Source organism: Orbicella faveolata, unplaced genomic scaffold (genome assembly GCF_042242905.1).
Source record: "Orbicella faveolata isolate gen_17 unplaced genomic scaffold, um_ofav_v1 contig_34, whole genome shotgun sequence".
Classification (NCBI taxonomy): domain Eukaryota; kingdom Metazoa; phylum Cnidaria; class Anthozoa; order Scleractinia; family Merulinidae; genus Orbicella; species Orbicella faveolata.
Window position 1 is genome coordinate 6,002,308 of NW_028301563.1, and position 12,084 is coordinate 6,014,391.

Sequence of the window (12,084 nt, forward strand, 5' to 3'; positions counted from 1 at the left end):
TTTCCAAGGGACAGCTATCAGACCGATAGTTCCGAGACATGAAAACTCTATTGTCTTTCAAGTTATTGTTCACCACTAAATTATCTTCCGCGGGCTATATTGGGATGCAGATGCTTAATCACAAAATGCCTCGGTATCCCGCAGTTAGTCTATTCTATGTCAATTCTAGATGTTCCTACGAATTGTATCCCAACCATTAACACATCTATTTTTCAGTTCATTTGGAAAAAAAGGAAAGATAAGATTAACCGTCAAGTAATGTATTAAAATTACGAAAAAGGAGGATTGCGTGTTCCAAACGCAGATGTAATGACAAAATCCTTAAGGCTAGCTTGGATATCGCGACTTCTAGCTAAAGATGACAAAAGAAACGAGGTTTGGAAAACAATCCCAAACCATTTTTTTAACTTGTACGGCAGTCTTAATTTTTCGTTAAGATCCAATTATGATTCAAAGTTTCTTGAGCGGACTGGTATGCCTCCCAATTCTATAATTCAATGCTGCAATTCTTTCTTGAACTAAAATCCTCCTTTGAATCTGACCTTGGGCAAGACTTGGTCTTATTTAACAATAAAGAAATTCTTAATGATCAAAAGACTTTCTTTTACAAATCGTGGTTTCAAAAAGGAATTTTCCGGATACACGACCTCCTCACGAGGAATGGCATCTTTTTTTCGCATGGTGATTTTACCCACATGTATGACTTAAAATGCAATTTCCTACAGTATTTACCAGTAGTTTCAGCAATACTCCGGCGACTTGTTGAAAAAGCAAAGCAAAACCTGGATGCCAAATTTACTTTTTCACCAGAAAACAGTTTTTTTCCAGTTATCACCTTCAATAAATGTGAACCTTCTGAAAATGAAGAATGAAGATTACTATTGGTTTTTTCAAAACAAATTAGATGCAGAACTTAAGGCGCCTGGAAAATGGACTCGTGATTTGCAGACTAGTGATATAGAATTTAAGGTCTATTTCAACGTAAAAGGTATCTGCAAAGAAAATAAACTAAGATAATTCCACTTTAAATTTCTACACAGAATCATTGTAACGAAAAAGGAATTGTCTGTATGGTATAGAAGGCAACAGTGCATGCGTGTACTGTCAGGAGTCTGACTCGATAAGCCACTCATTCATCCATTGTCGATGGTCAAAAAAATATTCTCTGAAGTAATTAAGTGGTTTAATAAGGAAAATGACACCTCATGCGCACTTTACACAATTGAATTACTCTTTGGGAAATTATCAAATGAACCTGACCCCGGTTCATCCCCGAAGATGTTAAAAAAAAGCTTAACTATGTCCTTCTGTTTGCTAAATACTATATTTATAACAATAAGCTTAGTTCAAAACAAGGAAGCTTGAACGCATTTACTAGGAAACTGGAATTCAAGTATCATTTAGAAGGATTTTAAGTCAACATACAAGTGTAATTATGCCTCGAAATGTACAGAAAAGGGAATTGTAAGTTAAAAAAAAAGAAACGTTTTATGATGTGCACAGTATTCGCTGTAAAAAAAGTAATAATAGCTTATTTTCACCGACTAGACGTCGTATGTATGTAAAGCAGTATAACGTAGTTTAATGTAGTCTATTTGAAATGTAGTGTAAGTTGTGTAAAGTAGTGTAATTTGGTTAAGTAAATTATATTGTAATATAGTGCTATGTGTTTGAAATAAAGTGTAAAAAAAAAAAAAAAAAAAAAAAACCTTCCGCGGGCCAACTTTTTTAGATGAAAGCCGTGAAAGCCAAATGAAAAATTTGAAAAATAAAACAGACAAAAACCCACTTAATACAATTTCAATTGTTTATTTTCTATAAGCTCGCTTGTTTACAAAAAAAAATGTTCACGGACGAATACTATCTATCCGGGTATTTTCCTCGGACGGGCACCATGGGCTAATACTGCCCCTCCGCGGATGAGCACTATCGCGTCAGTTTAAACCAGTGAAAACCGGAGAAAATTTAGTGGTGAACTATAACGAGTTATAGAAACACGAGGGGAAGTTTGGGAAAACGAGAAATGCTGTGGGAGCACGAGCCGCAGGCGAGTGTTTGCACAGCTTTTTCGAGTTCTCCCAAACTTAAGAAATAGAAAACATGTACCGTGTTTCAGTCTAGTTATAGAAACACGAGTGAAAGTTTGGGAGAACGAGAAATGCTGTGGGAGCACAAGCCGCATGCGAGTGTTTCCACAGCTTTTCCGAGTTCTCCCAAACTTTCAGGAGTGTTTTGGCATCGTTTCATATTTCCTTCTCGATTTGCTTTTTTTTCTGGCATTAATACACAACTTTTATTATAACTGCATTCTTAATCATTACATGTAGGCGTGAAAATGCAGCTGCATCTTTATAAATACCGCCGAGCTAGATTATAAATTAAAAATTAGTATAAATGTTTGTGATACGGGGAGTCTTCGAGATTCTTTTCCAGTTACTTGTTCTGGTGTCATTTTACTTAAATATAAACATACATATATATTTTTATAATTTTTACTGTATTTGCCACACAAGAGAATATTACAAAAAACGTGAGGAAAGACTTAAATTAAAGTGTGGGGGAGATATTTCCAACAGGCGCAAATGTCTGCTTTTGCTTCATTTTCAGTTGGATCTAAAGAAAGCAGATTTATGAACGACGATGGAGCTAAAGCTGGCAAGACATAATTGTCTTTGGGAAATGCTCTTAATAAAATCTGCGCTAACCACTCGAACATAAATTGAAGACAAATTATGGCAAAGGGTTGCGGTTAGACAGAAGATCAACCTGGTAAATTAAACGTATATTATAAAGTGTACATTTTATTTTTTCCTGCCTAACAATCTCAGTCGAAAAATTTTGGATTACCGACAAAACTTTATCAGAAACGAACATTTGCTAGCTGCCAACCCATATTCCAACGGAAATAGAGCTGTTGTCACAGTCTAGTACGATCAATAGCTCTGAACGCTGGTGTTTGAGTTGGGCCAACTGATGCGATCTGCAAGACCCATCAGGCCCGAATCAACGTGCAGTCGATCGATAAAGCGTAGTGTAAATACGACAACCTGCTATGCGATTTATCTGATAAACAGTTGTATCCATCCTTGTATTAAAAGGGCCGGGTTGTCTTTTAGAAACTTATATCAGCTAGCCAATGGAATGTTCTTCAAAGCCACAGAACGAGGTGAAATACAGAAGAACCATTATTCTAGGACACAAACTTTATACGAACGCCTCGAACGTCCTCACCCTGTGCTTTAACTGCCCGCGTTGCGACGTTGGCCTGTTGTCTGAGGATCACTTTTCAGTTCAAAATCCCCCAGACATCTAGCACTGTTCTGGTCCCTGCGCCAAAATACTATTAGAACCGATTGCTTCAACTCTTTATTCCTAAATGTTGTCAAGAAGGGGTTAACCAATGAATTCACAAACAGAAACGCTACTGACGATTCTTGTAATGCAAAATACCATTCTTGACCGCCGCAATCATAACAGTTCGCATCGATTAAAGTGGATACAAAATATGGGATCAGAGAAATGATGAGGAAAATTAAAATTAAGAACGAAGTTGTTGCAAATTTCCGTTCTTTTTTTGCGATATTTAAGCGCTGCATGTCATGAAGTGTGGGGTTGCTAGGTAGATTCAATGTTTGTCTGTGTAAATGTACTCGAGCGCGCTTCCTCAAGAATAAAAACATTCCGAAATAAGTTAACGTGGTTGTGACGAGAGGGAACGTCGTGTGCAAATGAATGTCTACCAAAATGTAAACATCCATTGAGATCTCAGCAAGTTGAAGTGATGCAAAAATCGAAGAGAAACAAAGAATGATGGTGTTGCATACGACAAGTTTCCTTGGGTTGACTCTTTTAAGATAGAAATGTGGAAAAACAACAGATATGAAACGATCCACTGACATCGCCGTCACCAACAGAATAGAACTGTTAACTCCAATGTAACCCAGGATTTTTACGATATCTCCATCTTTAGGAACGTCCTCGTCACCAACCGCGCATAAAAATCGCATCACAGCTTCTCCGGGGCAAACTATTATGCCAACAAACAGATCCATCGCAGCTATGAACACCAAAAATACGACGAAAGCTTTTCTGAAGCAGCGAAGAGGGTTTCTGTACAGCGCGATTAAGATGATGGCATTTGGAATTGATATTGAAATTGAGAGAAATAGGAAAGGTATTCCACTGCTGAGGCAAAGTGACCTCTCAAAATCCCGTTCCATTGCACTAGAGGAAAATTTTACAAGAGTTTCGCTTGAAGCTCATATTTTTCGACTTTTTGTCCATTGGGTAAATTGCTAATGGCTATATTTCACTATTTGCCTAAATAATTTATTATAACGTAAAATAATTGATGTGACTATTAGCAAAGATATCGTTATTGTCATTAATGACTGAGTGAGACACAAAGAATCAAGCGAAGAGGGTTTCTGTACCGCGCGATTAAGATAATGACATTTGGAAGTGATATTGCAGATGAAAGAAATCAGAGAGGTATTCCAATGTTGAAATAAGGTGACTTCTCAAATCCCCGTCCCTTCCCGTCCCGGGGAAAAAATTAACAAGAATTTCGTTTCAAACGAGTCTTGCTTTTTCGACTTATTCCGTCGGGCAAAATCTGACTATTTACCTAAATAATTAATTAGAACGTAAAATGTAACTATTAACAAACATATCGTTAATGCTTTCATTTTTTGTTATTAATGAGTGAGAATGAGACTGAGATCCGAGGACTGTTGACACAAAGAATTAAGCCAAGAGGGTTTCTGTACAGTGCGATAAAGATATGATTGCATTTGGAAGTGATGTCAGGAAAATGAAAGAAATACGACAGGTATTCCACTGCTGAGACACAGTGACTTTTTAACATCTCGTCCCATAATGTATACCACTGGTGCAAAATTGAAGACTTTCGTTTCAAGCTTATATTTTTTGTTCTTTTTCTACCTGAATAAATCTTTCATGGGTATTTGACTATTTGCCCAAATTATTGATCAGAACGTAATAAAATGTAACCATTAGCAAAGATGTCAATTTAAGCCTTATTTTTTCAATGAAGGACATTACGAGAGCCGCCCGCTGACACAAAGAATTTTTTTAAAAAGAAAAACTGATATTTTCCTACATTATTTTTGCTATTGTACAATTGGGAGGCGCGGTGGCCTCATGGTTATTGCGCTCGTCTCCGGATCGAGCGGTCCGGGTTCGAGCCCTGGCCGGGGACATTGTGTTGTGTTCTTGGGCAAGACACTTTACTCTCACAGTGCCTCTCTCCACCCATGTGTATAAATGGGTACCGGCGAACTTAATGCTGGGGGTAACCCTGCGATGGACTAGCATCCCATCCAGGGGGGAGTAGAAATACTCCTAGTCGCTGTGTTTTCCACTAGCTTCCCTAACTCGCGGGTTTTTCGCTGGAAGGCAAAATGCTTTAGAGTCACCTTATTGTCACTTTTTTTTTTCGGAAAACTTAATTTTCGTATTTTTTGCGACTTTCAAAAAAATCGCGAAATTATAAAGACCTGCGAAAAAAAGGTTTTCGCGAAATTTATCTACGCGAAATTTCATACCATAAGCGATCGCTGGTTTTCAGTCATTCAAAATAGATCAAAATCAAAATCAAAACCGTTCAATAGATAAAGTCCAGAATCTGGGAAATGAAAAAAGGTAAATATGCAAAGACTCTCGCCAAGATTCTGGTCACAGCAATTTTTCTTATGAAAGATATGCGGAGAAATTTTTACCCAAATTTATAAAGATTTGTATGGAGACGCCATGCTGGTGCCCATCCGTATGGGCACCAACATGGCGGCCGGAAACCAACAGAAACATCTGTCACTGAGTTTTACTACAAAAGCGTTAATTTATCCCTCGAGGAACTCTAAAATATTAAAATAATACTTTTTCTAAGACATGAGCTGTTCAGATAGCCAAATTCAAGCGTAGTGTATCACAAAACCAAGAACCCATTCGGAGCGAACATTTGTATGAACTGAATATTAGTTTTCAGCTGCTCTTATACATCATTCGAGTAAAATCTCAGGAAAATCAATAGTTTTGTAATTTGAATTTTAGTGACGTCATGTGAAAACCAGCTATAGAGTACTTTTCCGTTTTTACATGATTTTGACCATAACCCTAAGTGGGTATAGGGCCAGATTCCGTTTTTACATAGTCTAAGGAGGGGGGCTTAAGGGTTTGCGGTGATGCGGTTTTGCGTTATTTTTGATGCGGTTTTGCGGAAACCTTTATTTTAACCCGCAGTATTGCGGTTTAATAAGACTAAGCGGTTTACGGTTTTCATAAATTTTCCATCGCGGTAATCGGTAAAAAACAGTCTGCAGCCATCTGCGCTTTCCAGTTATGACAGTTATTACTCTGATCCTGACGCTTCCGATGACTTTTGATCTTTTTTTTTTTATGTTTTGCAATGGACTGTTGTTGTGCAAGCAAGCTTTGCTGTTTGTAATTTCTGCTTTTTTCCAGTTAATAATTGGTACGATTAACCGTTTTATCCAATGATACGTCGACTTGTTGACTTTCCGGGCTGGGAATCTTTCGCTCGGATTTCCTACAGTATTTGCCAGGGCCTCGTGCGGGACAATGTCTGCCGAGCAAGAAGAAGTAGTTATGAAGAAGTAGTTGTGAGGAAGGTCGGGAAGAGACGATGTTACTTCAAGGAGAGATTGGAAGCTCGGCGACGTTTCTTCTGGGAGCAAGAACTCGCTTCTAGTGAGTTATACGCGTCAATAATCGTTCGCTTTACTGAACACTTCATGGAGCTGATTACGTTGTCTTCGGGCCATTCGAAATTCTTCTTGGAAAATTTGAAATGAAATTTAAGGTTGATTCAGTCGAATTGCGACATAAAATGGTTGTTCCGAGCTCATATTCGGGATATTTGAGCTTGAAAACTAGCATCTTGACGAATTTTCACCAAACAATAAAGTCGCGGAAAGCTTGCGTTGTGTAACATTCGAGTGGTTTCCAGTGTTGAGGTCGTAAACATCGATGTTTTTCAATTGGGTAACTCAGCAGTATTCGTGCGCGCGCGAGCGCACTTATATTAGCTCCACAATAGCATAACGAAGTCAGTCCCACGCACGTGTGTCAATTATTACAGTATTATTTTATGATCATACGTTGATTAACATTAACGTACACTTTTATCAAACTAAATAAGGTCGTCTTCCCAATGGAATGGTGCACTAGAAGTAATGATGACGGCACCGTAGCACATTTGTAACTACGGTTTCGGTATTTTGGTAAATTTCCATGCGGTATTGCGGTTTTTTTACGTTTTTTTACGCGGTTTTGCGGTTTTCGGACCCCCCTTACGACCCCCTCTCTAAGCTAAATACGGGAATAAAGGAATGAAGAGAGGAGTGTCGAAGATATTTCCGCTGTTATAAAGCAAAATACTAGTTTTTTTTTTTTTTGTTTTTTTTTTCTGAATCTCAGGATAAGAGCTTAAAGTCTAACAAAAGTCATCGTTGTCATCGTTGTCAATTCTAGTCTCTTTAGTTCTCTTGTTACCTTCAGTTGTATTTAGTTGTACCTAGTTGTATATTAATAACTCGTCCAAACATGACCCGCCTATATTAGCTCAGCTATCCGCGGGCATGTTACAATTGTAATTTTAATTTCATAACAAATAAAATGTATGTATGTAAATGTATGTATGTATGACAAAAAATGGCAATAAATACGGCGAACAGCTTCTGTTTAAAGTTAACTGCGATACTGGCAATCAGGCTGTACATTATTTCTTAAACGTCATCTAGTTTAAACAAAGGAATCAAAATCGTGGCCAGGTTTGGATATCTGATCGTAGTAAGAATAGATTTTCACGGTTTTATTTCTCAGTTTTCTTTTCAGTTTTACTTTTCATTGAGAAGAAATATTTAACACTCAAGAAAGTGTTTGACTAAATTTCCAAACATGTCAAAGTTTACAACTCTCCTCTCGGTGTTTGGAAATGTGGTCAGACACTGTCTTGAGTGTTTAATGATAATAATAACTTTATAATAACTTTATCTAAGTGTCGAATGTATTTAGCACTGTTGTGCTAATTGGGGACACTGTAAATAAACAAACAAATATTGCAAGTAGAACATAAACTAGTAAGAATCCCTACTGATGGGAGGTTGAAAAGTTGGCTATTTACATAACGCGGTCGAGGAGTTGAACTCGGGACTACCGAGAACAAATCCAGGCAGCTGTAAGGAGGAGGATGTGAACCAGGGACCTCCAGATTTCAAATCCAGCGCCCTAAACAACTTGGCCACGCTGTCTATATATTACTTAACGCACTATTCATTTCACTGGGTAATGATACAATTAACTATTTAAACCATTTTCCAACGCTTAAAAGAAATCCGTCAGGTCAGGTTGCAAAGAAGGAAAAGCAGATCAAGCCAGGATATATTTTAAAACGAGCTATAGTTATTGCTAAAATTAATTGATCTTATAAGCTCGTCTGTTATTGCTAACAGGCTACTGCAATTCGCATAAAGAAGAACAAAAACTTTGGTCTTACATTCGTGCAATTTTCTAATCAAATTGTTATTATAATTTCAACCCGTGTGACATTTTTGAGAAAATGACGTCATTTAGTCACATTCTCAACCAAGACTTGAAACAAGGAAAATAATGCGGCCGTAAATTTTCGGAAATAAAGGTCCCAAAAACGCGAGTTCTAATGTTCGTAATAGACTGAAATTTGGCAAGATACCTAGGAAAGACCTATGGTGTACGAAAATGTAAAAACTGGATATCCAGAATTTGATCATAGGGGCACCGTAATTGTTAATTGGTTTGCATTACAACAACTTGATTTACACAGCAAAACTGATCAGTGAGGTCTGTATCAAAACATGGTCACCTCCAGCCTTGCTGCCTTTCAAAGGCCAGGTCACTGAGCAGAAAATAAATTGTATAATAGTCTATTCATGGGAAAGAATAGACATATTTCTGCCCTAAATTAAGAAGACAGGAAAAAGGACGAGAACAGGAAAACATACGCATGCATTTTGGTTTCGATTTAGTTATTAACAGTAAGATATATTTTGCACAATATTAAATACTTGTCGTGATATTTAAAATACAACTTATCTAAAAAATATAATACGGATGATGCTGTTCATCTCAACAGCTTTCCTTGTCTTGTTTCAATGGTTTTAAGAAATATTTTAACATACTAGCAATTTATTTTAAGTCGATTTTGAGTCGAAATAACTTTAAGAAGAAGTCTTTGTGGTGTCTACACTAAACAACTCGGTTCATAACAACATGTTTTAATCGTTTGACATCTCCAGACCACATGCTAGCTACCATATATCCCGTAATAATAAAACAGTCACAAAGAACATACGGGACACTACATCTCCCTAAGTTACTACAAAAACAAACAAGTAAATCTACCAAGGTTGAGATAACAAACTCGAAGTTACTAATAAAGTGTTTAAAAGAAAGTTCAGAATCTTATTTTCCTGTGAATAATTCTAACTATGCGCATATACATAATCTTGCATTCAGGCGGGCGCTTGCCTGGCACACACAGGACGCGAAGCAACTGATGTTAAGGGGCTAGATTGAGCTTCTGGTGTATCTACTGCTGGTTGACTAGGGCTGATATTCGAGTGATCCTATTAGGGCTGCACCGTGGCTTCTCGGGTAGGTGTGGCTGCGGATCTATTTCCCCTTTGTCAACAGTTTCAGGATCATCAAACTTGTTCATGTGAACAATGTTGTGCATACTATTGCTCCCATTTGTGTCTTGTAAGATGACAGCATTTCCATCTTTACGATTGACAATGTAAGGTTCTGGCTCATAGTTTGGTGAGAGCTTGTTTTCACGCGTCTGCCCTAGTAACACTTTGTCACCCTCCTCAATATTGCTCTGTTTGGCTCCCCGTGTCCTGTCTGCATATTCCTTCGGACGGAGTTTATCACAATTGTCTCTCTCTCTCAACAGCTGTTGCCAATATGCTTCCGTTGTACGGTCTTTGGAGAATTCAACTCGAGGAAGCTTGTCGCGCAGTTTCCTCGCTATCAGTAGTTCGGCAGGCGACGCCCTAGTCACAGTATGTGGGGTAAATCTATACTGGAAGAGAAATTTCTGGAGTGCTTTTCTCCAATCTTTCCCTTCAAGGCGAACAATTCGCACTGTCTTCAGAACTGTTTCATAGCCGCGTTCCACTTCTCCGATGCTCTGTGGCCAATAGGGTCGCCCTTCTTGTGGCTTATCCCCAGGTATTCTAGAAAGCCCTCAAATTCCTTTGACGTAAATGGTGGTCCATTGTCACTGTGAAGAGCTTCTGGTAATCCATGTGTTCTGAAAATAGCTTCCATACTCTTTATCACGTGTTGAGCATCCGTCTTCCTCAGGAGAATGGCCTCTAGCCAACGAGAATAATAGTCGAAGAGAGGTGTTCACCATATGAGGTGTTCACCATATGAGGCGTTCACCATATGAGATCTCAAGAAGATCAACTGAAATCTCCCGCCAGGACCCATCAAGCGGACTGCTTGACCTCACAGGTTCTGATTTTGCTCTTGGTCCTACAAGCTGATAGGGATGGCACGAACGTATGGCATCCTCCACTTGCTTGTCCTTTTGCGGCCAAGACACTTTCTCTCGCAACCTGGCTTTAGGACGGACCATGCCCAGATGGCCTTCGTGTGCCAACATGATGGTTGGTTTCCAAAGGCTCTGAGGCATCAAAATGCCAGTTCCTCTCATCACTACTTGTCCTACTACCCACAGTTCTTCTTTAAGCGCTTTGTAGATGGTGCATGACAACTGGGTTCAGTCACTGGTCGTCACAGCTTTGCACACTGTCTATAAAGTTGGATCATTTGCTGTGGCAGTCTCAACTTGCTTCGGCTGTAAAGCGGCCGGCACGGCTGCACATGCATATGCAAAATCTTCAGTTTCTCGGGTGTCCTTATCTTGAGTTGAGCCAACGGGCGGGCGGTTGAGGACGTCTGCTGCATTATCTTTGCCTGGTATGTGTGTCAAGGTGTATTGGAATTGCTGCAAGTACAGGAGCCACCTTTCTATCCGGGTAGATACAGTTTTGGACTTTGCACTGAGTACTGTGACTAGCGGCTTGTGGTCATTACGGATCTCGAATTTAATTCCGTATAGGTATTGGTAAAACTTCTCGCAAGCCCATCTGACAGCTAGAGCTTCTCTTTCAAATTGGTAGTACCTTCAACTTTGGTAAGCTTCCGGCTAGCGTGATATATTGGCCTGTAGGTCCCGTCTTCTTGTTTTTGCTCCACTGGGATCGCTCCAACTCCAACAGGAGAGGCATCGATTGTGAGCCGTGTTGTCGCACCCTGTCTGTGGTAGGCCATCACTGGTGCTCTGGTTAGCAGGCCTTTGATTTCTTGAAAGGCTTTGCTGTCTTCTGCACCCCACTGCCACTTAACATAATTATTTGCTGGTTAGGTCCCACAATGGACTTGATATGGTTGCAAAGTTTGCGATGAACTTCGCACAAAATTGAACTGATCCGAGGAAACTTCTAACGTCAGACTGGTTCGGGGGCGTTGGTGCTTCAACGATAGCTTTCACTCGCTCACAAGAGACTTTCAGTCCTTCACGAGAGAGTACATCACCCATGTAAACCATGCTACTAACACCAATGTCACACTTATCATAGTTCAGAGTGAGGCCAGATTCCTCCAGCAGATTGCGCATGACCCTGTCTAAGTTCTCATCGCGTATTCTTCGTACTCTGCCCCAACGACTCGCAGGTCATCATGGAGGTTATATGCACCTGGGCAGCCTTTAATTACTTGCCACGTGCACACGATTTATTGGAATTTTTCCGTGGCCATGTTCACGCCAAAGAGTAAGCGCTTGTACCTGTATAAACCATCAGGCGCAGCAAATGTTGTAATGTCCCTAAAGTCTGGATGTAACTCAATTTTGTGGAAAGCCATATTTAGATCCAGCTTGGAGAAACTTTGGCATAGGAGACCTCTTGAAGTGTCTCTTCAACTGTTGCAACTGGGTGTTTCTCCCGTACAATGGCCTGATTTGCTTGCCTCATGTCAAGACATATTCTGATGTCC

The 12,084-nt window shown here is 39.4% G+C and overlaps 1 protein-coding gene across 1 annotated transcript; it reads right to left on the bottom strand.

Annotated features, from left to right (window-relative positions):
• Positions 1-3,104: 3,104 nt before the first annotated feature.
• Positions 3,105-4,220, bottom strand: LOC149104391 (uncharacterized). The gene has a single exon (XM_089272178.1). The coding sequence runs from the start codon at positions 4,218-4,220 to the stop codon at positions 3,240-3,242; it is 981 nt and encodes a 326-aa protein (XP_089128304.1). The 3' UTR covers positions 3,105-3,239.
• Positions 4,221-12,084: the final 7,864 nt, after the last annotated feature.